A 26814-nucleotide genomic window follows, 5' to 3' on the forward strand; every position below is an offset into this window, starting at 1 on the left:
ATATATGCTTGAAAATTTGAAATTAAGTAATTATAATATTTTGATAACATAAATAAAATATAAATATCATTTAGAATATGTTTAATAAACTTAAAATATCAGTATTACATAACGAAGTTTATCTAATTACCTAATTTATACATTGAGCATCTTAAGCGTAAAAGAGATAGCAGTTTAGAATACAGGATATCCAAAATATGAGAGGGATAAGTTTCGTGACAAGATTTATATATGTATAGTGAATTAAATAAATAATGGCATATATTATTCAAAAATGCAAGAATCAACTACTAATATTTTATAAATATATTTTTAATTTATATGTTTAATATTTTAAGATATAATAATATATTTTATTGGTTGAGTTTTAAATGAAATCAATCCGGTAATACAATAGCCTTTCTTTGAGTAAGAGTTCTATTTGTTATGCGTATTTAATATAGAAATTAATATAAAATGTACAACAGTTGCCTTTAAACTTATTAGTGCCCTATAAGCTTTGACAAATTTATAATTTATAAACATCCAATTAATCTCTACCATCCTATTTAGTATGTATTATATAAAGCTAAGGCATTAACAAATATTTTATTACGATATAAGTATTTATCAGAGATTAATTTAAAATAATCAATCATATTAGAAATTCATGTATGTCAAATACCATTGACTTAAAAACTTATACACAAAATTTTGGTATTGATTTTTAGAGTATAATTAAATGTATAACTTGGAATTTTACATAGTACTGTTTTATTTGATAATATTATACTATCGCGGCTACTCAATAATTTATTTTGATAGCTTGATCGTATGCTAAATAAAAATCTTAATATTTTAAATTCGTATAAAAATTGAATAAAGATTTTCTTTATAATGAGATCTAAAAATATATTTAAATACTTATCATAATCATCTGACTCTTATTAAATAAATCTATATAATTTAAACTTTTAAATGAAATAAATTGTTAAACATATAACTTACCTTAAACATTAATGCATGAAAATTTCCATATTTTAGTATTATTTTAGGGATATATTATTGGCGATGATGTATATAGAATTAAGGCTACTATTAATTAATTTACAAATTAAGCATAATTTGAATTAAAAAATGAGCTTTCTTCTAATTGTAGTGTTAAATACTACAAATATAAATAAGTAACTAATTTGAAACTTTGTCCATACTTATATATTCTCAATTTGAGTAATATTATTCTAAATTTTGTATCTTGTTTATTTATACAAGACATATAGCTCAGTATTTTAAAAAATATATAATAATAAAGGGTAAATTCTTTGTATTAAAACGTAAATTACAATTGAACTTTATCAGTATATTTCTCTTATTAGATATTTTATCTTGAATTGAAATAGTCAAATAAATATAAGTATATAATAATGAGGTTGGTTTTAACTAATTTAATTGAACGAATTGTATAATACATTTTACATTCTAAATGATAATAAGATTTAAGTAATCCTAACGGTTTTATTTGCACACATAAATGATTTTTGCCTATGTCAAACGATATATCCATATAGTTGTTGATTAACCTTAATCTAATTTTATACTACTTTATAATAAAAATATTCATAACTGTCCATTTTAGAAAATTTAACAGTGGTGTAGTAATATTCAATATTTAAATAATAATATAAATCTATAAAAGTAATAAATAATATTGGGATCAAATTTTAAATATGAACTAAATAAAGCTTTAGAAATAAACGATATACATACAATAATTTATTTTTTGTCAAAGTTCTAGTTAAATAATTATATCAAATTTATAAGTATATCACAATCTTCCCACGAGTATAAATTGTATAAAACCATATCAACTTAGAGTTAAACTGCTTGCAGAATAAATTAGTGTCCCTTAATAATGATTTAAATTATATAAAATCTTAAAATTTCTGTCAAATCTGTTCTTATGCATACAGTCAAATAATTTAATCATTATTTATTAAATTTTATACCTACTGTAAGTATGAGTTATGATTAAAAAGATTAATGTTTTAAATAATTAATATATATTGTCATAGAAATAAATTCTGATTTAAATATACATAAACAATGAAAAGAAGATCTACTAATATTCAATTCTATAAAATAACTAAATTACCAAAAACTATTTTTACATATTAAAATGGAACTAGAATCGTCTTAATATATCATTTTATTATAAAACTATAATAAAAAATAGTGATTTGTAATAGTCTCATAACTTATAGTTTTATAGCCACATGAATTACTACATGTTGTAGTTATCTAATCATTAGTAATAGTCCTTTTAGTATACAAATTTATTAGAAAAAACTTAAAAATATAGTAATTTTACAAATAAAATAACTAGAAATTATTTGTTTAATTAAGGAGTTTATATATTATAAAAATAAATTTGCCATATTGTGATTAAATAGTGTATGTTTAAATTTTTTAATCTAAAACATTCGGTGGAATAATTCTAGTAATGCATAAAAGAGTAACGGTTAATTTTTTAAGATAATTATTAGTTCAAGTAGTTTTTAATTTGATATTATAATTTATTTAATCAAATTTATAAAAAATTGTTATAACCGTGTAATCAATTACTTACTTAAATATAGTATTCTGGTATTTAGTTATTGCAAATTGATGATTATATTTCATAGCTTAATAAATTCTAGTATTTGATAATTTTATAAATAGTACATTTTAGTTATCTAATTTAATTGTTATTTATTTTTTTATATTTAAACATTTATAGTAATTCTTCCATTCGTATTTACTATATAAATATAATACTTAGTATTCCACTAACTCTACTTTATAAAATGTTTATTCTTATAATAAATTATGTAGTTTATGCCCCATAAACTTTATTTACATTAATCAATTTTAATTACGGCAACAGAATAATATTATCAGTATTAATTATATATTAATCATCTATAATATATTTAAATAGATATATTTTGAACAGAAAAACATTTATCTTTATATAATTTCTTATAATTAATTTAAAACTAATGAGTAAATTTCATAACTGTATTAATTTGCTTTTTGTCTTAATAAGTGTAAGGGGTAAGAATTCAAGAATATATATTATTCTTTTAAAACATATTTTATATCTTTTTAATCATACCATTTATTTAAAAGCATCAAATATTGTTTAGCATTACAAAATGTTTATTGCCTTAATTGTTAAAAATTCTTAAAATGTTTTGTTATTTTATGTATATAAACTATTTACACTATGTTAAATCATTATTTAAATATAAATATATTGTATTATCTGTGTTATTTTATTTATGCAGCTTGGTTCGACTATAAGTATAATTAGATTATAAGCTTTTTAAACATATGTGTAGATAACTTATCTGCTATTTTCTTCATACTCGTTTTGAATAAATATTATAAATTAATTACAATCATTCATATAAATTTTAAACAATTGAAAGTTATGATTGTGACTCTTTTACTGAGATCATTAACAAATAAAATTTACAAAATAAATAACTTGAATACCGGTTATTTATTAGGATTTGTATATAATATTTGTTATAAAAAATTTCAGTCAAGAGTTTAAGTAGTATATTATAAATTCTAATTACGGAATTTTGTAGACATTATTGACTGAAAATGAATATTATTAAAACTAAGAAATACCAAATTAATGTTTCCATATTTTTAAGCATAATATATTCATAGAATACTAAATATTATTAAATAAAATAATAAATGTTTGATTGTTTCTTTATCTTAATATTATTAAATTATATTAATAATTGAAAATTTATTAAAAATAATATTAGTTTAGTTTTACTTAACTTTATTTCAATTAAAATGCAGATTATTTTACAAAAAATACTATTCTCTCATGAAAAACAGATTGGACTACTATGTTTATATCCTACTGATAGTTATTAACTTGAAAATGATATTTATATTACTGATTCTTTGTAAAAAATACCAAATTTTTAAGGATTATTCGATGGATAAAGCTAAATATATCTGAAGCAGAAAGTTCATTGTTTAGTAAATTTTCAGGTGTGCTAAGTAATATGGCTCTTAGATTTGCTTCATTTGAAAGTGCTACTATGACAAATTTTTATGGGTTATCATATAATATGGAGGGAACTGTAAGTAAGGTGTCAATGTAATGTACCGTTTCAGTAGGAGGATCATCTCCATAATAAATATTCTTATTGGGAAATAAAGTCTATGCAAAAATCACAAATCTTTGTGCTACTATATCTCTTACAACGACTTTAACCAGATAACTACTAAATGTTTCATTCGTAAATACGTTTACTTTTTAATTAGAAAATTCCACATTTATATCTTCTTTTCAATCAGACAATCCAATAAATGGTTACTATACAGCATTTTGTTAATAAAATTTAGCGATGTTTTCGAATAACATTACTATTCGTACTAATTTTAAAAATATTTTATCAGACTAGCTGACAATATCTGTAATTTCAAATGCTTTTAAAACTTCAATTAAGCAATATCAAATATATATGAATATTACGTAGCAAGATTCAGTAAATCCTTAATTAAAAAATATTTTCCTTATATCGAAGGACATACCTAATGGAATGATATTATAGTAGCTAGTATTAATAGCAATAATATATATTAGTTCGTCATATTTAGACCAAGTAGCTTTTATACCAAGCATGTTGGGTGTAAAGATTATTTAATCATATATAAAACTAAAATTAAGTCTATAATTTGATAATTTTAATTAATTTTCTTTTTTTCTGGTTCTGTTAATTAAATTACTATTCAAAATACGTCTTTCGTTGTAAATATAAGCAAATTTTAGATTGGTAATTACTCAACAGTTGCTTAATAACTTTAATATTCTAATATTTTATCATGCTCATTTTATACAACACTGGATCTACAATATACCAGCACAGGTATTATTTTTATTACAGGAGTAGCTTAATATTCTATAAGTTCAAATATTAAGTTTAGTATCATATATTTTAACGAAAAATAGAATACTTCACCATAAAAATATAGATGTAACCTGTAATATAAGATGCAAAAAATGGAATAATTTCTTTTCTTATTCATATTTCTTTTTGATTTAAGTGCCAACCAGTACATATTAGTATATATAATGCATTTATAACCAATTCAGATTAAATGACCATTAATAATTGTATAATTTCTTTTAATTTATCATTGGCGATAGGTACATCCTCTGATTATGGTGTCTTAGCCTAAAATTCTAGTTAAAACAAATTTGAAAACATAACCATATAAATGCTTGCGGAGCAGGAATATAGTAATTCCTCATGGTTTATTTTAGGATAAAATTTATCGCATGACACATATAAAAATATAGTCTTTAATGGTGATGTAGAAGTTAAAGAGCATAATTATCATATGACTATTACAGTACTAGCGTACACAATGAAATATTGTATTATAAAAAATATTCATTTAAGTTATGATATATTGATACCAACATTAGGATAACTTGTATCATATTAATTTTTAGTACTTAATGATGAAGAGAATAATTAAATTTCTAACTTTCTATATGTTGGTATGTATATAAATTCTACTACAATGGAAGCATTTTAGCCGAATGGGGTTCAGAGTGGATTAAGATAATCACCATAATATAAGCTTATGTATGGGATTCAACTTAATAGATTCACGTATAATACTAATTCAGAAATTTCATTAACATTTTCAAACCTTAGAGAAAAAAAGTTTATGGAAGCGCTCCCATAGTATGATGCATCAGAATATTATTATACTAAAGGAATAAATAATGACTTTCCTAGATTTAAATATGTTTTTTAAAGTTCTCATTGTTAATATGAATCTTATATTGGATTTAATACTGATAATACTGAGTTAATATCAGGTAATATAACAAAAAATCATTTTTAACCTAAGAGCGGACAAAATCTATGCCAAATGGATTGTTAAGGCTCCTGGACATTCTGGGATAAAATACCTGTATGTAAGAGTGGATATAAAGGTCCCTTGTGTGAAATTTACTGTAATCCCAACTCATGTTAAAATGGAGGAAAGTGTATCCCAGGTATGTGCTAATGTGCTAAAAGATATTCAGGAGAATTGTGTCAAATAAAACATTGTGAAGGATGTAGCAGTTAATGTGATTAAGTACTTGGGGACACTTATTAGTGTGGGAGGTCGTGTATTTAAGGTAGGACCTGTATTTAAGGTAATTGCATTAATGATATATGTGTATGTAATGTAAATGTAACTTCTGAATCTGGAAATCAAGCAAAATGTAATAAAACAGACTCGTGTATTTTTGGTAAATGTGGATAGTTCGGAATCTGCCTTAACGAAACCTGTTTTTGCAAGCAAAATATATCTATTAATATAAAAGGTATCTGCCGAGAGATTACCCATCCAGAATTAGGTGAATGTAGGATAATTGATTCTGGTTATGAATGCATATAATGTTTAAATAATAAGTAAGTTCCTCTTTGTATGAACTGTATAGATGAGTATAAAGAATATAATAATATTTGTTATCCCGCATGTAAAGATTGTAGAGACGATTGTATTAAAATTGCTTCTAACTAAAATCATTGTTTTAGTTGTTTATATAATTGTAAAGTTCCTGATTGTAAGGTATGTATCACTGACCATAAGGAGGTTGATAAAGTTTGTTATGAAATAACAAACATTGATAAAGGTGACTGTTGGTTGAAGTCAACATATATTATTTGTTCAAGTTGCTTACATATCTATAATCTTCCAGAATGCATATCATGTAAATATAAGTTTATAGAATATAAGGAAATTTGCTATCCGAGTTGTCCTTCCATTAAATGTCACGGAATAGGATGTTTTATGCTAACTAGTGCCACATACAAATGTGCATTATGTGATGATGGATTTTAAATGCCAGAATGTCGAGACTGTAAACCAGATTTCACTTTAGTTGACTTTCTTTTCTATGAAATAGCGAATAAGGATAAAGGATTTTGTTGGATTAAAAATGGATTAATTTATTGTAAAGAGTTTTATAATAATTATACAATGCCATTTTGCTCAATATGTAAAAAAGATTTTGTTGAAAAAGGTTCAGAATGTTTACTACCTTGTAATTCTGATGTTTGTTTTGGGTAAAATTGCTTAATACAATCAAATGGTGCCTATGTTTGTGATAGCTGTAACATTAGATTTCAAATGCCTGGATGCTCAGATTGTGCAAAGGATTACATTTTCATATAAAAATAATGTTTTTAATAAGTTAATAAAGAACGTGTATATGCTATCTTACTGACACGGAGGTAAAATGTATTTCATGCATAAATGGATTTCTCATCCCTAATTGTAAAAGTTGTATATCTGGATATGAAGAGCTTAATTACCATTGTTTGAAAATTTGCATAGATTATAAAGGTACTGGTTGTCATATTATGGATGATGACTCCAAAATTTGTGTTTCTTGTGATACTAATTATTAAATACCTAATTGTATTGATTGTGAATCCGATTTTGTATTTTTTGAAGAAACCTGTCACCACAAAATACCAAATTCCAACGGAAATTGTTTTGATTAACATGGAATAAGTAAATGTCTGTCGTGCGATATTCATTTTGTACTTTCCTAGAATTAACAACAATGTATTCCTGAATGCTCGAAAATTAATTGTATTTATGGTTAGTGTATAATTGATGAAGTATGTTAATGCTTTAAAAATATAATAGATTCTGATTGCAGTTCATGTATTCCAGAATTTGACATAGTCGAAAATGTATGTTATAAGATATTTAGTACCCCGAATGGAACGTATTTTTATAAAGAGGATAATTCAACTTTTTGCACTAAATGCCAAGTTGGCTTCGAACTTGCTAGCAATAAATCAATGTGCTACAAAGAATGCACATAATCAAATTGTATTAATGGAAACTGGATTCTCGGCTAAGGCTGTATTTACTTTAATGGATATTAAACTTCTGATGGTTGTTAAGATTATGATTGTAGTTTCGATTTAATTAAACCATGTGATAATAAGGAATAATGTATAAATGGAACATGCTAATGTTTTTTCGATAATATTTTAATTTAAAATACGTGTTTTCGGTGTAATACTATAGTCAATGGAAAATGTAGTTAGACTGGAATTATGTGTAAACATGGTTGGAAATACCTTAATTATGACTTTTTTTGAATGTAGAGATGACGTAAATGCATGCAAAACGACGTTATTTGATAATACATGCGAAGGCCCTTAGTGTAGTTGTGCTTATCCAAACCAGTTATATACTGGAGACTGTCTAGAGTATTGCGCTCTAACACAGTTGATTCTATATACACACGTGCCGCGTACTAATATAGTATATATAGCGTTCGAAACTGAGCTGGTAAATCTAGCATCAATTTTGAAGAAGTGTCCTAGTGGTATATCAGTAAAGGATAGCTGTATTTTGGGATGTTTAGCTTGTGAATATATAGATCGCCAATTTAAGTGCAATCCAGGCGTTTAGTTTACAAAAATTCATATCGCTGGATCTACTTTGAATACATGTTCTGGCTGCAAACCAAATTATAGCGGAGATCGATGCCAAGATTGTGATACTCTCAGCATTAATAAGAATGGCGTGTGCTACTTAAAATGTCAAAAGTGTAATGGAGATTGATATTTTAATGATTATAATAATATTGAGTGCTCGTCTTGCTATCCTACATTTTCGGGTCCCGATTGTTAAATTTGTGACTTAGGATATGTTATGGTCGGAACGGATTGTTTATAAAAGTGCGAAACGTGTAATGGGGACTGCTATTTCAAGAAAGGTGGAGTATTCTGTCAAAATTGTACAGAGGGGTATGATTTAGCATCTATTTGTTAAGGTTGTATAACTGGATATCAAAAATATTAGGAACAGTGCTTAAGAGTTTGCGATACTTGCGACTACGGCACCTGCTTCTACTACCAGCACACCGTCGTGTGCTCGGCCTGCCACAACGGCGCCGAGCTGTCGCAGTGCAAGAACTGCCGGGAGGGGTTCGTGCTCCACGAAGGCCACTGCCAGCCGCTGATCCCGGGGACCGAGTGCGTCAGGGTGGCCGGGGCGGTCGTCTGCCTGTCGTGCAACGAAGGCGAGTACCTCATCGCCGAGTAGTGCTACCCGGCCTGCAAGCTGCCCTTCTGCCGCAACGGCGAGTGCTACGAGTCGCCAACGCCGATCTGCTCCTCGTGCTATCCGAACTTCCAGATGCAGCCCAACGGCTCGTGTCTCGAGATAAGGCAGCACGAGGGCGGAGTCTGCACCGTCGAACAAAAACCATTATGTGACTGCTACGAAGGCTACGGAGGACCCATTTGCGAAGCTTGTTCTTAGAATGCAAATTTTCTAGATGACCGATGTTTTTAAGACTGTAAGGTATCCAGTATGACCTGCCACGGAATCTGTTAAATCTCCTTTGGTTATAGCTAAGTTGTGATCATTTGTAGTGAATGTCATATTGGATATCGACTTCCAGGTTGTCAGCTTTGTGTAGACGGTTTTAAGCTCAATGTCGATAATGAGTGCAAGTTGTGCGAGGATGGGTGGCTAGATTAGTCAATGTTGCCAGTAGACGTTTCTGTTGTGCTTGGGGAAGGCTGTTATAAAAAATGTATAATTTGTGAATAAGGTGATTGCTGGTACTAAGGTCCGAGCATTAAATGTGTGTCATGTTCGCCTGGGTACTCTTTTACAAACAATTGTTAAACATGTGAATCTGGGTATACTCTAATAGGAGGAAGATGTTTGGTGTTGTAAGACACACCGGATGGAATTTGTGGTGAATATTCAGATTAGGTATGTTAATCTTGTTAATAGGACATGGCTCTTCTGTAATGTCAAGTTTGTGAATCCGGACACGTATAATATGATGATTAGTGCTACGTTCCGTTAAGTTTTATGTCTGGAAATTGTATATCCTTATATGAAAGCGAATTTATTTGTTAAGATGAATCAATTTGTAAAGAAGGATATTTATTTTTCGATGAATAATTTTGTATTGAATGCAGCTCTGAATATATATTAATGAATTTCACATGCTGGATATAATTGGCAAAATATGAAATGCTTTACTCTGGAGATTGCTTATAAAATGCTATTACAGGATAAAAATTATGTTTAAAATGTGCTGATTCATTCACAGGTGTATATTGCGATTAATGCAAAAATAATTTTATTTAATGTCAAAACTTTTTATGCTGTGAAATATCAAAAGAAATGTAAGAAACTGGTATCTGTCATAAAGAAATAGGTGGATCTTTTATTTGTAATACTTGTGCTACTGGTTTTCACATGGTAGATCAACTTTGTATTGGTAAGACACCAAATCATCTTCATTATCTTTGGCTGCTTTTACTTTTACTATTAATTATAGCAGCAATACTTGCAGTATCTTTAGGATAACAACACAAGCTAAAGCTATTCAGATACAAATTTAAAATTAACATCAACAGAATAGTACGTGAGTTTTTCAAGATATTTTGTGGAGTTTTCTTTTGTCAAATAATAGCTCTTTGTGTTGCGCTATAGGACGCGTACGTGGATGATATATATCTTTACTCTGCCTCTTTAAGTCTCGGCTCATTCCCATTTGCCTTCCTGCTGTTCTTCCTATAGGCTCCAAATTTAGACAAATTTTACTATCATAGTTATACAGATTTCTTCATGTTCCTGTTCGGGGCGGGGCTGGACTTCTTGTTCCAGATTACTGTATATTTATTATTACCAGAAGCGATGTCCGTGTCCCAGACCATCTTCAAGTGCTTCTCAGCGCCATTTTCCATGCTGCTGTTTACGTTCATTCTGAAGATGAAGTACAAGTTTTCCCAGATGCTGCTGCTCTTTGTCGCAGTCGCGCTCCCCCTGTACTACGTCTTGCAGACGGCCTTCAAGGATGTTTTTACCAATCCGTACATGCTGACCGAGGAGTCCGTGCTTACGCTCATTCTGGCGATCTTCGAGACCATGTTCGCCACGCTCTGCCAGGCGTCCCAGATCCTGTTCCTGCAGAAAATCCTAGGCTCCTACTCGGAGATCCAGGTTATGATGCGACTGGGCTTCGCTTTCTTTTTGCTGTATTTTTTCCACACACTGCTCAACTTCAAAGAAATAATTGAATCTGTGTCCACTCAGCAGGATAGCTTCATGATTGCGGTCACTTTGGTAGTGATCATGAACGTACTCATGCCCGTCACGCTCATGTTCATTTCGCCCCTAGCCGTCACATTTAACATGGTGACATCGGCAGTCTGGGTGGAAATTATAGACGCGCTTTCTATTGGCGTGAAGTAAGGTTAAAACTTCTACCCATAGTCTATTTATCCTATGGTTTTTTGTATTGTTATGTTTATAGTTGTTTTCGTTTCTTTAGTTCTATATTACCGTATTATGAATCATTCTTTCGAAAAATTTAATCAGGAAATAAACTAAAAATAAGAAAAAAAATCTTTTATGATGCCATTTATTAAGATGAAATTATTATAAAGGTAAGAGTATAATGATATGAACGGCATAAGAAGTATAAATCCGAACTCATTGAAGACATTTATTAGAAAAAAGAATATTAAAAATACATTTTTGCCAACTAATATGGATGATTTTATTTGTATTGATAATGAAACTGGCTAAGAAATTTAATTTATTTAACCTAAAATTTAAGATCCAGCGAGTATAAGTAGTGTAAGTCTATCAGACTACGTCAAACCAAAACTTCCAAAACCCAAACCAAATCCAACTAAATTGAATAACATGGTAAATTTATCAGGATTATCCGAACTATCAGATTCTCATCTTATAAATGCAGATTAATGAGTATCCTATAATGTTGTTAAGTGAGAAATTAATATTACTTAGAGTTTAATTGATTAATTTACTTCATATAATTTTTAACATTATTAAAATATCAATATAATAGTATATTATTAAATAACTATCACATTTTATCAAAAATGAGCTTTTTTAATACTCAACCAAATTGCCTATAGTATGCAATTAGTTATCCCATTTTCGTTCCATATACATTTATTAGTTATTTCCTAATCAATCCTTAAAAATAATATTGTTTTAATTTTTTTAGAGTCTTATATGTATTTATGGTCATATATTACAAACTTATATATTATCTGCACTAAACAAACAATCTAACTAGGAATAATATAGATTTAATGTTATGTAAATAATTTTAAACACTTACTAATTAAATTGTAATTTCAGTTAAGATTAGCATCAAGTAAGAAATCAGATGCTATGTCTATTGATATTATGGATAATAACGTACTTTTCAAATGTAAATAGTTTGAACAGGTATTTAATTATATTCTCTATATACAGGTACTGTTTAAAATGTTGTTTGCAACAAATTTTATTATACAAATTCTCCAATTTATTATATAGTTCACGATTCGTATTTTTACAATATCATGGTTAGGGATCTCGAATCTTGTAGTTAGTACCTCAGTAGAAACAACCAATCTACAGTTTTATTCTCTCGACTTTCTATATATTCTATAGATTTAATTTCTTTATATTACCTATTTTCATCACATCACAGATAGTAAAAGCACCTAGAATAATAAAACCAACCCAAAAGAACATGGCAATCTTAATATTTGATTCCCATTAATATTTACATCTATATATCATCTATTATGATTATCAAACTATTAATATTCAGTACAATTTGATCAATAATCATCTTCTATTCGGCAAACAAAATAATATACTCCCTTTTATATGTAAGCAATAATTGGGTATAATAAAGTCCAACTTCGCAAAGTTTGCATCTCAGCTTTTATTAATTTTATACGACTTAATTATTGAAAATACCAATATAAATCTACTAAAATTCGTCATAACCACTTCTTTAATCGAATTAATTAAATTCCTATACGTTTTTCGTTACAAAATAACAGTAATCTGAGCAAAATTTCCAACACTGCTCAACGATAAGATCACAGATATTTCTGCACTGCGAGAGCGCCCGGGAGCTTTTAGTGGGCCCGTGCGTGCTCTATGAGGAGTTCGTGCTGTCCTGGAGCCAGGTGCTGGGCCTGATCCGGCTCTGCCAGAAGCTGGGCGCCTTCTGCCTAGAGACCGTGGACGGCAGGTACACGTTCGCGCCAGAGGTCAACGTGCTCGAGCAGCTCAAGCTGGTGCTCTTTGGCCAGGCGCTGGCTGACTCGCGGCACTTAGACCAGCAGCTGAACAACATCGACCTCGACGTTCTGAAGCAGTTCACGCAGCACCCATTCCAGGCGTACGTGTTCTTCGTGCGGAAGATGCTCAAGACGGCGCTCCGGACGCAGCAGTTCGCTGAAATCGCGAGGCACGGCCTGGTCATGCAGCAGATGCACGAGTTCCGCTCGCAGAGGGCGGAGGAGCTGGCAACGGTATTCGCGCGGGACCCGGCGGAGCTTCAGCGGCACCTGGACGAGGGAACGGTGCTGCCGTTCCTGCTCCAGCTCGACAGGGTGAGCTGCGGGAAGTGCCTCGCGATGCTGGACCTCTTCGCCCTAGAGCCGAGGAGCGGCCACTTCCACGCGCAGTCCAAGCAGCTGAGCCGGCTTCTGGACGGGCCGCAGCTGGCACGGCTGGTGCACGTGCTCAACGAGCAGAGCTTCGCGAAGATCAGCCAGGTGTCGAAGGGGGTGATCCAGCTGATCCCGCCCAGCACCGCACTCGACTCGCTCCATGCCACGATCCAGAGCTCGCGCGCAGTGTCGATCCAGAACTAGTTCCTTCGGTTCAACTACAACGTGCTGGCCAACTTCAGCGCATTCGAGGCGGAACAGGTCCAGGCCAGCTACGTGCAGCTGGTCAACTTCTGCATTAGTGTGCACCTGAAGAACTTCGAGCAGCTGGAGGCCCGGCCGTACGACTTCGGCGACCTGCTGGTCCAGTTCGAGTTTGCGGAGTTCGAGTGAGGAATCATATAAACTCAACTCCCAGCCACTGCACGTCGACCATCTCCAGCCCGGCCTAGACGAGCGTGGTGTCGGCTGGTCTGGAAAGAGCGTGCTTTTGAAGACCATCGTAGAGGACCAGCCTACCGTCCTGAAGTGCGAGCGCGATGTAGTGGTACGACTGTCGCGGGGGCGAGTCGGCGCTAGCGGATGAATCCCTCAGTGCATTCTTCCTAATGCGAATCTTCTCGTGGGCGCCGGCGTGTTTTACATGGAGTTGCTCAATTTGCCCGACACTCTGGATAGACCTAGTTGCGAATATCTGCCCTAGCTGCTTGTTAGACTTGCCCTGGGAAAATAGAGAGTGAAGGATAGCAATGTCGGCGCATGCGTTCTCAATAGTCTACTGTATGGTATTTACCTGAGTTTATTGGAAGTCTTACACTATTTTATCACGAAGATCCCAATTGAAGATTCCTATCAAGACGTTAGCATTCTGGGATTCGTCATATATATCAACCACGCTCGTATCGAATCCTAGGTCTGAGAAATATGCCTAGAATACCTCTGGTGTATTTTCACAAGTCACCCACTATAATTTTATATAGAATTAATTATATAATATAATGTTATTTAAACATAGCACAATAAAACTTAAAAAGAATTCTTTTAATATACGAATAAAAAACTATATATTCTCAAAAAATTTATTACTCTAGTTCATTACTTATAGTTAAAAGTTACACGTAGGAGATCATTCCTATTCAAAAGTTGTTGCGAATATAGAATCTTCAGCAGTTATTTTAATAATATTATTTACTTTGATATGTTTTGCCATGTTCTTTTACAATTCTTTTACTATAAACAAGATGCAATACATCAGAGCAATTAAGATAAATATAATTCCGATAATTAAACTAATGAAATACTGATAAATGTAATAGTAAATGAAACTAAATATTGAAGCAGTGAAGGAGATAAAAAATCCAATAGAGATTGCGATTAAAAGCATTATTAAATTATTTTAACCTAAAATATATAATTTATATAATATAATAAATAGTGTAAAATTAATTAAAATATATTTATCGTAAACATTTCCTCCTCCGAATTCAATCATTTAGATAAGTATTTAGAGTTTAGTTTTAATATAATTATTTAATTTTTAATATATTATAACTGGCTTTGAATAAAATGCAGAAATCCCATATTTGCGATTCGTGTGAAGAGAACCAATCTACAACATATTGTATGTAGTGTAGTGGGTACCTTTGTAATCATTGCGACCTCCTTATCCATCAAAATAAGCTCACAAAAAAGCACTAAAGAGTGTAAAATTAGAAAGACTAATTTTTCACCCCAATCAAGTGTAGAAAACATAATAATCATGTTACTCTGCTTTGCGCAGAGTGCTAGGAACTAATTTGCTCAGAGTGCTTTATGCAGAACCACAAATAACACGCTAATTAGACACTTCCAGAAGCCTTCGAAATTGTCCAATCTGAGCTCCTTCATGCTGAGTCAGCCTTATACAAGGCCACCCCAAATATTCAAAAAATGAATGAAATTTTGACCGAAAAACTTGATGACTTAGCATCATCTTTTGGTGAAATTCATACAAAAACAACCGCAAATTTTGACGAATTAATAGCACTTCTGATAAGCAAAAAACAGTAAATTCTATAAAATTTGGAGTCCTAAAATGTTAAATTTACGCAAAAATTAGCCTAAAAATAATAGTTTTTAATTTAATTTTAATAGCAAAATCAGCTTGCCCGGTAAACACTTATTTAGTGCAAAAATAGTGCTATTTTAACAGGAGAAACTGGTGAGGTTTTGGGGCAAAAACTCGCGTTTGCGATTGATTTTTTCATGAAAAATTTCGAAAAAATAAGCGCTTTTAAGGGCGAAAAAGAGGTTATTGAGGAGGTTATTGAGGTTGAAAATGAGGTCAAGGCTATGCCTGAAATATGCCTCGATTTAGGAAATTTACAGAGGTTCATTGAGGGGATTGAAGGGCTTTATTTGGCGATTTAGGATGTTGGGGAGTGAAAAATTAATTTTAATTTCTCATTTTACCAAATTAGGACATTTGTAGCAAGTGCAAATCCATGTCTCTAGTGTTATTGAGAAGCTATTAAATATTAGACAACATTAAAGGGAATATATAAACGTAAAGCTTTATAAATATAATAATATTATATTGTAATCATTATAATATAATTGAATATCATATTATATTATTATATCAAATATACTTAATAAAAAATCACCGCTTTAAACAATTTCAAAATGTAAAATTAGTCTGATCTTAACTAATGTAATTCAGAACTGGTAGATTTAATAGATCGTTTAAGAGAACATAAAGCTGTATTAGATCATGAGATTGTTCAACATTAAGAAGATAAAATTAAATTTGAGCGTGATATCTCAATTTTAAAAGAACGTCTGAAGGATGTTGACACAGCTTTATAACAAAAAGTTTAGTCTCGTGCCGAATATGAAAAAACAATCAGAGATACAGAAATGGCATACAATAGTATTGTAGAATCATCAAGAAAGTTACTTCATCTTGTTAAAGATAGAACTGGCATTTCCAAGTGATAATTTTCATATTATTATTTAATCTAAAGTATCATTTTCCTTTTTCTTTCTAAATGAAAGAAACATTCAGGAATCTATAAATAAACTCTATAATGCCTGGAGACAGGTTAGAACTGCCTACTAATATTATTATAGGCGAAAATATTATATAATCTGGAGAATACTACTTTACATAGCAAACTGGGGTATTATTAAATGAATAAAAGCACTATACCATATAACACCAAAATAACTACTTTTATATACCAGATACTCGCGATTTTATTATAGGTAGAGTTCACTCACTTAGATTAGGTGCATGGTCAATAGAGCTGGGTGCAGTTTAAAAAGGATCAATTAATATTGATTCTTTACATTTACCTGGTTTACTAAGAATAAAAAATTCAGCTGATGAATCTCACTAAAGAGCATGGTTAGCAGAAAATGAAGTTATTGCTGCTGAAGTTCGGAATATTCAAGGTATTTAATTAAATGCAAGATCAGAACAAATGGGAAAATTATCTCATGGATATCTAGTTTGTGGTGTATCATGGTAAGTAGCTAGCCTGAGAAATGTATATCAGTAAGACGGTGTCCGTGTACTTGTAGGGAGAAACGGATGGATTTGGGTTAGTGGTTAAACAGATTTTTCAGGTGAATCTAATAGCGTTATAGACTAAAGAATTTAAGATTATACTGATGAGGAAATGTTAATTGTAATTAGATGTATTCAAAGAGTTTACTATACTATACATTCAAATTTGTAGCTAACAGAAGACATAATATTTGAAGAGTGAATGTATTTTTCTTAAGTGATTACAATAATTTACAAATGTTCGTTTTAAATATATAAAATATATTAGTTTTTTCTGTCATCACATATTTATATATTATAATAGTATTTGAGTTATTAATAATTGATATAGCATATGAACAATAAACGTTAATATCAAATATAGTTTGGTGTATTATATAATATAAGATAACTTTATTAAACGCATATACCTTCTCATGAAATTTAAAAATGAATATTATTTAAAGCAAAAGTTTATATAATAAGTACTTATTATTAAAAACTGGAATAAAAATATATTTATAATGATTATTATATGTTATTAATAAATTTATGCTATTTAATAAATGAACTTTTCATTAGTAAGATATTAATTACTTTTCACTGTAAGGATACTTTACTATTGATTAAAAATGTAAACCAATTTTAAAACCTTTTACGAATTAAACTAAATACAGCTAAATTTCTCTTTAAATAATATAAGTAAGCGTATATTATAATTTAATTCGAAGAATTCATATATAATTTTCTAATAGCCCCAAATATATTATAGCTAATAAAATTATCTACTAAAGGCAGTTATATATCCGATTCATAATATTCAATATCTACAATATACTAACACAATCTCCTATTCATCACTTCTCAATATTTTCATAAATATCACCAGCATAACTAAATTTGACTATCTCTGCTCGACAAATTGGGCAGTCTGATATCTGTGCCAAACATTCTTAACACAGTTAATGTGAGCATTAAAGAATTATTAATTAGCTAATTTAATTCAGGCATACTGGACATGGATTATCGATTGGCAGTGAGCTATTTAAAGAATGTTAAGCACATCTCGTGAGAAGTAATTCATTTTTGTAGAGATCTGGATAGATAAACATATTCTAGGGACGTAAAAACGGAATTATCTCAGCAAAATTGGTGATAATAGTTACATTTTACTTGTTTTTGAATATGTAAAATATGTAGCCTTTGATATCGATAAACTTGATCAACTAGGTGTATTTTTTCTGGATAAAAAGACAGAAAATATTCTAAAATTTATCAATAGGTAACTGAAGGTTTTATGTGAATCGTTCTAAAAATCTAGCACTCAAACTGACTTAGTTTGTGATACCAGCTAGCACAAAAGGGTAAAGTGCCTACTCTTTAAACTAGTTAAATTTATCATCAAAATATAGTTATATCAGTTTTTAAAAGAACTCTAACTAGATGCAAGATAATTGGTATATAATACTTTGAATTAAACTAAAATCTATGCGTGCAATGCTCTCAAAATCACCTTCTGCAATTAACAATTCTACAAATTTAACAAATTTCTATTACACGAGTTACCTCTCTGGAAATAATGTGAAAAGCTTGAAAACGAATGAAACATCGCAAATTTAACTGAAATATTCTACTCCTGCCTCCCCAACAAACTCCAAACATCCAAATTCGATATTCGCAACACAGGTTTCAATTATTATATTCTAATAATCATATAACAATGAAATATTATTTATTCTACAGCATTCGTAGAAAATTATACCAAAATTCGGGCAGATTTATGGCCTTAAATATGTCAAATGCGCACATAAAGTGTCAATTTCCACATGTTTTACTGCGACTATAGCTTTCTCAAATTCGTTTACTAAGAACAAAGAATTTAATACAATTAATGTAGCTTCACTTGGAAGTGATTCTAGAAATGAAAACTAAGAGTTTGCGATTTTGTCAAAAATTTAACCCGAAACTAACATTCCATAAGATATAGTATTTAATATAAAATTATCAAGTTTTCCAGTAGTAAATTAAAGCAAAATAATGTTATTATATCTAATTATGATATGTGAAATTTCATCTAATTTTAAAAGAAGGATTTCTGTAAAGTTATCAGGGAATTTGAAATCTATAAGGATATTGTTATGGATTGCAAAATTATTGGCTAACCATAGGTCAAATTATGGGAATTTTATAGCGAACGAGGAGGTTTAAGGAAGGACGAAAAAAGATGTGGATTGCGATAGTTCTAGCGTAGTTAAGTAAGATTCTGAGTTTGTTTCTGAAATATATATTGAATCTGATGACTGGAGATCTAAAACTTAATCTAGAAGTTTTTTAGCTTCCATTTTTAATTATAATATTATTTAATATAATAATATCTTAGTCTAAACTGATATAAAATGGAATAATAACTAGATGAGTTTATGTAAAAGACTGGAGCAGATATAGAATAAGCCATTCACTATTTAGAGCTTTGTTATGGTGATATATAATAAGCTGAAATGTTATATTACGCAGAGATAGATGAATAAATTAGGTAGAGTGTCATATCAGATAACATTCAGCTTAAAAAATCAGTATAAATTTAGGATGAATAAATTCATTAATTTATTACTCCTGATTATCCTGTTTTATTTTAACTAAAAGAGAAATAATATACTTAGATGAAAGAATGTTATTAAACATATGTAAACTATCCTGAGTGACTCACTTCAATCTTCTATAAGTAAAACTGCTCTTATACCATCAGTAAGGCCAATATTTAATCCATCAAACTTAGTAACAGCAAATCTGGCAGCTTCTCTGTTTGTGAACTCTAAATAGCCAAACTACTTAGGTTTTCCGTCTTTTTGTGGTATTCTAACAGAGACAGGTTAATCATCTAACAATTCTCTGCATGCATCTTTGAGTAAATTAATATCGATACCTAAAATTCTACCAAGATATACAGTATTCAGATCTTGTTTATTCGGAACATCGTAGTGAGAGAATACTTATGTTTTTGGGAAGAAATCTTAAAACTTTTCTTTAAGAAGAACCAGATCTGGAACTTATTCAAAATCCACATAAAACTTGTGTTTAAAAATTCTAGGCTACTGAACGAGTTTATTTTTTTTAATATACTATTACAGAACCTTATAGATAACAGTTTCTGTAACATCCGGTGGAGACCCTTAATATCTAAATGATACAATAGCTGTTTTTGAGTCTTTAGGGATAGGCTTATTATGTATAATCTTTTGAGTATTTTCTTCGTTTTGGATATTGTCTGATTCTTTGCAATCTTATTACTCATTTTAAACAACGATAGGTTAATCTTATAATCTCTCACCTAAAGTTTAAGACAATGAAAAATTTTACCTTGGCTCCTTTGGTGTTTCTTTCTTATCTCTATGGGATTCGTATTTCATTTAAAGTGGAAAAATATTAATTAGCTTTAAATTGATATTTTGTTATTAATTAGTCTAATTTATTACAAATATTATATAATTAATAATATAATCATGTAAAATTTACTTCCGCAAAATGGCATCATATCATTTACCTGAATATTGGGAGGAACGCTATCGTGCAGATACTTAACCTTTTGAATGGTATCAGCGTTTTAGCGACTTAAAACCCCTCATTAGAGATCTATTCCCTCCTACATCTAAAGTATTAGTTATTGGCAACGGAACCTCTGAGTTTCCTTTTGATCTTTATGATGATGCGGATCTTAACGTCAAAGATATTACATCTATTGATATATCTGAGGCATCAGTTAAACGTATGCAAACCCTTATTTAAGATAGGAAAACCATTGAATTTAGTAGAATGGACTGTCTATCTATGTCATTCCCAGCAAATTATGATATAGTTTTTGATAAAGCAACTTTAGATTCTATCCTTTGCGGTGAAGGTGCTGCTGATAGAGCTCAAAAGCTCTTAGAGAACACTCTTGGGGCTTTGAAGAACTAAGGTGTCTATATCTGCGTTTCTTACGGCAAGCCTGACATGAGACTGTAATATCTGCAAAATGAAGGCTTAGACTGGGATGTTGATGTCAGAGAGGCACCACGTCCCAAACTCCTGGAGGGACAGGTTCAAGGCGATGATTGCCACTTTGTGTATGTTTGCAGAAAGCGTGGCGAAGTCGTGGATACGACCAAGAAAGGTAAGAAGTGATGAATCATTTCAATCTAAAACTACCGGTATAAAACTGGCGTTTTTCTTCACTAAACTGAAGCTCTTGTTTGGCAAATCAATAATTTTCGATTCAATTCCTGTTAAAATATTCTGAAGACTCTATTTTTGCTTCTGTAATTATGCTAGTTCATTTCTCTCAATTTCGACTTGTTGCTTTACCTACTCGATTGTTTAACCGAAATATCGTGCTTCTATCAATTCCTCAAATATCAAATTGAATTCGTTTATCCGTTATCTCATTTTATCATTTTGAGTTTATATTTCTATAAATTTTTTAGGTATTTTCAAATTTATTTGTGGGAATTCACCACATTCTGCCTTGCAGGCCCTATCATCTAGTAATGATTTGAAACGATTTATTTAGTTTTTTAAATCTGCAATTTATATATTCTTGGAGTTTAATTATTCTTCATATATATTTTTTAATTGGCATAGCTGTGTAGGCAAGTTATCTTCAGAGTTGAAGTCGTTGATCGATGGGTTCGGATCTTGCTATTGATAATTTTATTAAGAATTAGATTAATTATCTGATACTTTTGCGCTTTCTTTCTACTGTTTCTACGCCGTCACAAATTGCTCTCCGACACTTTCCAAGTGAGTATTTTTTAGAACGAAAACGTCTTCGTCGAACGATTACGTGAACGGCGGAGGCCGCAAAATCGCCACTGGTTGATTGCGCTAATCGGCCTTAATTGTACTCAAACTCTTTTCTTTCAATGCCTCAAAATCGTGTTTTAAACGCGCATTTTCGGTTTGGAGCAAATTCGTGATTTCCTTGTATTCGGCAACTGCCCCTAGCGCAAGTTTGAGTTGGCTTCTCTGCTCTGCCAATTTGGAGTTTTGCGAGTCGGCTGATTCCGTTTTGGCACGATTCCGTGCCTCTAGAGCGTTGGTTTTGGCCTCTAAACGGAGCTGAATCGCACGGTATTTTTGTTGCAAGATCTCGTAATTCTCAGATAGATCTTTCTGGGAGAGCATAGAGTCTGGTGTGTGCAGGAATAACTGTGCATTCTATATGGATTGTGTGGATCTACGATTTAGATCTTTTATTTATTGGATGAAACTCGGATCAATTGGTTCGAGATTAAGCTCTTACAGTAACTACTAGTGAAGCAAAATATATTTTGTGAGGCTGATAACAAGAGATTTGGTAGGCAGGGGCTCTGTCATCGTTTATTTATTGGAAATAGCTATAAATTATATTATAATTATATATATTTTTTACAAATATCTCTATTATTATATAATAAATATGAAATATTGTCGAGCAATTATTAGTAGAATCGTAATATAATAGTTTTTCTCTTTAAATACCACTTCTTAAATGACTGAAGTAAATTCATCAGAACATCGCGTGATTTCCGCATTAAGTTCTCTTATACGTAAGGATGAGTATTACTTTGACTACTTAACCTATACTTCTGAGGATACCATTTAAAAATATGACACTGACGAAGAACTTAATATTTAGTAATTTAAAATGGCTTAATTATGTGTAGCTCATGCTCGTGCAGCTTTTAGAAAATAAGATATACCATTTGTAGCACCTGATGAATTCGAAACTGAAAAATATAGAGATCCTAAAGTACTTAATCGTGTTAATATGATTGAGTCAAAACGTTAGAAGGAACTTGAAGAAGCATAAAGAAAGCATAGAGATCGTCTAGAAAAACGTTAGACGGGATAAAAGAAAAATACTAAATTAAAAGATAGAAAGGTTAGTAAGAAGATGTAAAATGAAGTCATTAATAAATGGAAAGAAGCAAGATAGGTTGCAAAGAAGAATGGTATGGATGATGCAAAGCTTCCAACTTTAGAGTAAATTGAAAATCAAGTTAAGAAAGATAAAAGAATTAGTAGAACATTTAAGGATAAAAAATATGGGAAGCCTAGAACTGATAAAAGAAATGATAAAAGCAGTGCGGTTTAAGATAAGTATTAACACCGCTAGTTTTCTAATTTAAAAACTAAAGCAAGAAAAGAATGATCATTTATATTCTATTTTAATGTATATAGTGATAATTATTTTTAATATTTCGCATTCTAATAAACGTAGTAACTAATACATCACTGACGTAATTATTATATATAAGAAATTAATAAACCTTAATTTATTTTTCAATCATAATGTCAGAATATTATGCTGCTCTTAAAGCATCTTTAACTACACTCTTACAGTAGAAGAAAATTACATAAATGTAATTTGATTCTGCATATGAACTTTATTCTCGCTATCAAATTTATATCGAGCAAGATATGAAAATAAATTGGTCTAAAGTTAAGCCTGTTTCTGATTCAAACATGTAGAAATACTAAGAATTGTCTACACCTTCTGAAGAATAGATAAAGTAGTCTCTTAAGTAAGTTGCTGTTTTAAAGTTGAATGGTGGCTTAGGTACTTCTATGGGGTGTGATGGACCAAAGTCTCTACTTCCAGTTAGAGATGGGTTGTGCTTTTTAGACTTTACAGTTAAATAAATTGAATTCATCAACAAGAAATATGATATTTCTGTTCCACTTGTACTGATGAATTCTTTTAATACTGAAACTTAAACAAAAGAGCATTTATCTAATGTTAAGAACGTTGAACTTATTCATTTTAACTAGTTTGAACTTCCAAGAATGGATGCATCAACGAAGCTTCCAGTTGAGTGCTCAGAATCAGCAAAATATTATCCTCCTGGTCATGGCTATGTTTATGAGTGTCTTAAGTAAACAGGTACATTATAAAAACTAGTTGAACGTGGAATTAAGTGGATTTTCATTTCTAATTCAGATAATTTGGGTGCTGTTTTAGATGAGAAAATTGCTACTTTCGTTACCAAATCATAATTTGATTTCCTCTCCGAATAAACACCAAAAACTCTAGCAGATGTCAAGGGTGGTATTTTGATGGATTACGAAGGTTAAACTAGACTACTTGAAACTGCTTAAGTACCCCCTGAAAATATTAAAGATTTTTGTGATATCGTTATGTTTAAGAGTTTTAATGTTAATAATTTATGGATTAATGCCGAATCCTTACTTAAAGTGGAGAAACTTGATTTAGATATTATTGTTAATCCTAAGAAAGCTGAAGGTATATCTGTTATTTAATTAGAGGTTGCTGCTGGAGCTGCTATCTCTAGTTTCAAGAAAGTTACTGGTCTTTAAATTCCCAGAGAGAGATTTGCACCAGTCAAAAAGAGTTCAGATTTACTTATTTTGTAATCGGATTGTTTCAAAGTAAAAGATAACTTTTAACTTGTTTCTACTGGTTCTGCTCCATTAGTCACTATAAATTGCAACGTTGTAGAATTTTAAGAAATGTTCAAAAACGTGCCAAGTTTGAAAGATTGCACTAAGATTGATATTATGGGCAAAGTGGTAGTTGGCAAGAATGTAATTATAAAAGGTTCTTTAATAGTCGCTGAAGGCGAATGTTTAATATTATAGGACAATTCCACTTACATTGATAATGTTTAACAGTGAAATCGTAATTATTCACTTGCTCAATAAGCTGTCAAACAGGCTACTATCTACACTTTCAACATTCTTTTATATTTTTCGAAGTCTATCATGTGTGACTGCAAGTTATTCTTGTAGTCTAGACATTTACTAATCACTTTTTCTTTTCAACTGTTACATACTTACAAAATATGCATCTTGTGCTTTCTTCTGCATAATTTCTGACTCTTAAAGTTTTATTTATAATTAAACAATTGTATCTTCGAATTATATAATTTATGTTGCCTAATCTTTTAAAATTAGATCCTAATCTTTGAATTTATTAGTCTCTTTCAATACTTAATTAAATACTTATTCTAATTCTTTTTACTGTGATTACTTAATATTGTATTGCTCTTACATCTATTTGAATTTTTATTTCCATAGCTCAGATTCATCTCTAAACAACTCTAGTTCATTGTGTAAATTTGTAACATTTTTAAATAATATTTAAGGTTAATTTTAATCAATTTAATTGTTTGATTTGTCTAGAGACATTATTAAGGTAGCTAATTTTTGATAATGTTCAGGCTCTTCCGTATTAGTAGAACCATTTAAACTTTATGGATTTTCCTATATACCTATAGATTTGCCTATGAAATCCGACTAAGTAGTTTAATGAAAGTATTATTACTGTGTTTAACATTGCTAATTTTACAATTTTATATTTTACATAAATTCTAACTATTAAACTAAAAACTCCTTCTCAGTATCAACTACTTCGATTGCTTTATTAAATATTTCGACCTCCATTTCAGTACCAATGTTGTATTTTTCTTTTTTAAGATATTAATATTCATCTAACTTATTTCTAAATGAAGTAAATGAGATATCATCTAATTAGCTTTTAGATTTTATTTCAGCTATTACTACTCCTTTTAACATCTGCTATTTTAATGCATGATACTTTGCTAAAAGTTCTCTTGGAAGAAGTTATATTATTTCTTCTGCTATTTATAGTAATTTGTCCATTAATTTATAATAAAAATTTAGTTATATTCATATATAATAAAATCACTATTGAGAAAATGCAACTTCTATTTCAAAAGATTCCTAAAAATTAGTTTCTACTGTAACTACACTATTATCATCTAACTCTTTGTTAAAGGTTAAAAATTTTGGAATAAATTTTTACAATGTACCAACATTATTAATTTCCTCTATTTATATATTTTATTTCCACTTAACCATATAACAAGATGACTATTTTTCTAATGATTTTTACAGCTATGAATTCATTTTATTTAAGATAGAAATAGATTTAACTCGTTCAAAGTTAATGATTTCTGCAATATTTTTAGAGAATTTTATTGTGAAAACAAACCCAGAATCTAATGATAGAAAAGGAGTCTGCTCAGTTAATTATAATAAATCAGGTTATAAAGAATTCACGTTATTAAGCTAAATTGTAGTTGTTTCCTTCTCATAAAGTAAAGCTGGCTTAACTCGTTAAAATTATTAAATATTTTTATTAATAGAGATTTATTATCTTATAGGTGGTTTTTACAGCGATTATAAATACTTTAGTACTATATCAGATGTCTAATTGTAGTATCTTTTTTCAAATTCTAAAGAGAATTATTAATAATAATTCTATCGAAAACTAAGATTTCTTTTTTATTCAAATGGCTTAAAATCCGTCAATATTGGTTGAATTAAGTATGATTTACCTACAAAATCTTTATAAAGTTAGTTGTTAAATAGAGAAATTGGAACTACTGATCCTAGCCCATGTGCAATAAATGTAATTTTTGATCTAATTTTTAATTACTTTATCAATTCAGAATACGCAACAAGCAAAGATAATGGTGAAAATATCTTTAAATGACTTATTTTAATCATAATTACTGTATTATCTTTCTTCTTGCTTAAGTAATTAAACAACGGAAAATAAAAACTGCATTCTAAAAGAAGATCTTAAATAATAAATATTTTATGTGAGCCTTAAGGATTTTAACAATATAAAGTTGTTAACCCTATAGATGGGAGTAAAATTTCTTAGCAAGGCGTGACATTAAATGAGTTTTTACTATTCATTTTGGATAAAGACTACAAACATATAATATCTAAGAAATA

General features: G+C 30.0%; 15 protein-coding genes and 1 pseudogene across 15 annotated transcripts; 9 read left to right on the forward strand and 7 right to left on the reverse strand. All coding sequences in view use genetic code 6, as the record gives it.

The window, feature by feature from the left end:
- Window positions 1-5937: 5937 nt before the first annotated feature.
- On the forward strand, window positions 5938-11823 carry SS50377_20305 (Transmembrane domain-containing protein; annotated as a pseudogene).
- A 733-nt stretch (window positions 11824-12556) lies between these two features.
- Window positions 12557-13351, reverse strand: SS50377_20306 (uncharacterized protein; the record flags this gene model as incomplete). The annotated part of the gene is made up of 1 exon (XM_067904249.1): window positions 12557-13351. The coding sequence occupies one exon, from the start codon at window positions 13349-13351 to the stop codon at window positions 12557-12559; it is 795 nt and encodes a 264-aa protein (XP_067767731.1).
- A 7-nt stretch (window positions 13352-13358) lies between these two features.
- SS50377_20307 (uncharacterized protein) lies at window positions 13359-13934 on the forward strand (the record flags this gene model as incomplete). The annotated part of the gene is made up of 1 exon (XM_067904250.1): window positions 13359-13934. The coding sequence occupies one exon, from the start codon at window positions 13359-13361 to the stop codon at window positions 13932-13934; it is 576 nt and encodes a 191-aa protein (XP_067767732.1).
- A 4-nt stretch (window positions 13935-13938) lies between these two features.
- SS50377_20308 (Ubiquitin carboxyl-terminal hydrolase family protein) lies at window positions 13939-14637 on the reverse strand (the record flags this gene model as incomplete). The annotated part of the gene is made up of 1 exon (XM_067904251.1): window positions 13939-14637. The coding sequence occupies one exon, from the start codon at window positions 14635-14637 to the stop codon at window positions 13939-13941; it is 699 nt and encodes a 232-aa protein (XP_067767733.1).
- Window positions 14638-15107: 470 nt separating this feature from the next.
- Window positions 15108-15965, forward strand: SS50377_20309 (B-box Zinc finger domain-containing protein; the record flags this gene model as incomplete). The annotated part of the gene is made up of 1 exon (XM_067904252.1): window positions 15108-15965. One exon carries the CDS (start codon window positions 15108-15110, stop codon window positions 15963-15965), a length of 858 nt encoding a protein of 285 aa, XP_067767734.1.
- A 240-nt stretch (window positions 15966-16205) lies between these two features.
- SS50377_20310 (uncharacterized protein) lies at window positions 16206-16517 on the forward strand (the record flags this gene model as incomplete). The annotated part of the gene is made up of 1 exon (XM_067904253.1): window positions 16206-16517. The coding sequence occupies one exon, from the start codon at window positions 16206-16208 to the stop codon at window positions 16515-16517; it is 312 nt and encodes a 103-aa protein (XP_067767735.1).
- Window positions 16518-16570: 53 nt separating this feature from the next.
- Window positions 16571-17293, forward strand: SS50377_20311 (Exosome complex exonuclease RRP4; the record flags this gene model as incomplete). Its single annotated transcript, XM_067904254.1, has 1 exon — window positions 16571-17293. One exon carries the CDS (start codon window positions 16571-16573, stop codon window positions 17291-17293), a length of 723 nt encoding a protein of 240 aa, XP_067767736.1.
- A 634-nt stretch (window positions 17294-17927) lies between these two features.
- SS50377_20312 (uncharacterized protein) lies at window positions 17928-19412 on the reverse strand (the record flags this gene model as incomplete). The annotated part of the gene is made up of 1 exon (XM_067904255.1): window positions 17928-19412. The coding sequence occupies one exon, from the start codon at window positions 19410-19412 to the stop codon at window positions 17928-17930; it is 1485 nt and encodes a 494-aa protein (XP_067767737.1).
- Window positions 19413-19466: 54 nt separating this feature from the next.
- SS50377_20313 (UBA-like domain-containing protein) lies at window positions 19467-19772 on the forward strand (the record flags this gene model as incomplete). The annotated part of the gene is made up of 1 exon (XM_067904256.1): window positions 19467-19772. The coding sequence occupies one exon, from the start codon at window positions 19467-19469 to the stop codon at window positions 19770-19772; it is 306 nt and encodes a 101-aa protein (XP_067767738.1).
- A 6-nt stretch (window positions 19773-19778) lies between these two features.
- On the reverse strand, window positions 19779-20477 carry SS50377_20314 (RNA recognition motif-containing protein; the record flags this gene model as incomplete). Its single annotated transcript, XM_067904257.1, has 1 exon — window positions 19779-20477. One exon carries the CDS (start codon window positions 20475-20477, stop codon window positions 19779-19781), a length of 699 nt encoding a protein of 232 aa, XP_067767739.1.
- A 115-nt stretch (window positions 20478-20592) lies between these two features.
- On the forward strand, window positions 20593-21231 carry SS50377_20315 (Methyltransferase; the record flags this gene model as incomplete). Its single annotated transcript, XM_067904258.1, has 1 exon — window positions 20593-21231. One exon carries the CDS (start codon window positions 20593-20595, stop codon window positions 21229-21231), a length of 639 nt encoding a protein of 212 aa, XP_067767740.1.
- A 9-nt stretch (window positions 21232-21240) lies between these two features.
- On the reverse strand, window positions 21241-22422 carry SS50377_20316 (uncharacterized protein; the record flags this gene model as incomplete). The annotated part of the gene is made up of 1 exon (XM_067904259.1): window positions 21241-22422. One exon carries the CDS (start codon window positions 22420-22422, stop codon window positions 21241-21243), a length of 1182 nt encoding a protein of 393 aa, XP_067767741.1.
- A 154-nt stretch (window positions 22423-22576) lies between these two features.
- On the forward strand, window positions 22577-23239 carry SS50377_20317 (Eukaryotic rRNA processing protein EBP2; the record flags this gene model as incomplete). Its single annotated transcript, XM_067904260.1, has 1 exon — window positions 22577-23239. The coding sequence occupies one exon, from the start codon at window positions 22577-22579 to the stop codon at window positions 23237-23239; it is 663 nt and encodes a 220-aa protein (XP_067767742.1).
- A 140-nt stretch (window positions 23240-23379) lies between these two features.
- Window positions 23380-24723, forward strand: SS50377_20318 (UTP-glucose-1-phosphate uridylyltransferase; the record flags this gene model as incomplete). The annotated part of the gene is made up of 1 exon (XM_067904261.1): window positions 23380-24723. One exon carries the CDS (start codon window positions 23380-23382, stop codon window positions 24721-24723), a length of 1344 nt encoding a protein of 447 aa, XP_067767743.1.
- Window positions 24724-24735: 12 nt separating this feature from the next.
- Window positions 24736-25710, reverse strand: SS50377_20319 (uncharacterized protein; the record flags this gene model as incomplete). The annotated part of the gene is made up of 1 exon (XM_067904262.1): window positions 24736-25710. The coding sequence occupies one exon, from the start codon at window positions 25708-25710 to the stop codon at window positions 24736-24738; it is 975 nt and encodes a 324-aa protein (XP_067767744.1).
- A 42-nt stretch (window positions 25711-25752) lies between these two features.
- SS50377_20320 (uncharacterized protein) lies at window positions 25753-26775 on the reverse strand (the record flags this gene model as incomplete). Its single annotated transcript, XM_067904263.1, has 1 exon — window positions 25753-26775. The coding sequence occupies one exon, from the start codon at window positions 26773-26775 to the stop codon at window positions 25753-25755; it is 1023 nt and encodes a 340-aa protein (XP_067767745.1).
- Window positions 26776-26814: the final 39 nt, after the last annotated feature.

This window comes from Spironucleus salmonicida, chromosome 1 (genome assembly GCF_000497125.1).
Source record: "Spironucleus salmonicida strain ATCC 50377 chromosome 1, whole genome shotgun sequence".
Taxonomy (NCBI): Eukaryota; Fornicata; order Diplomonadida; family Hexamitidae; genus Spironucleus; species Spironucleus salmonicida.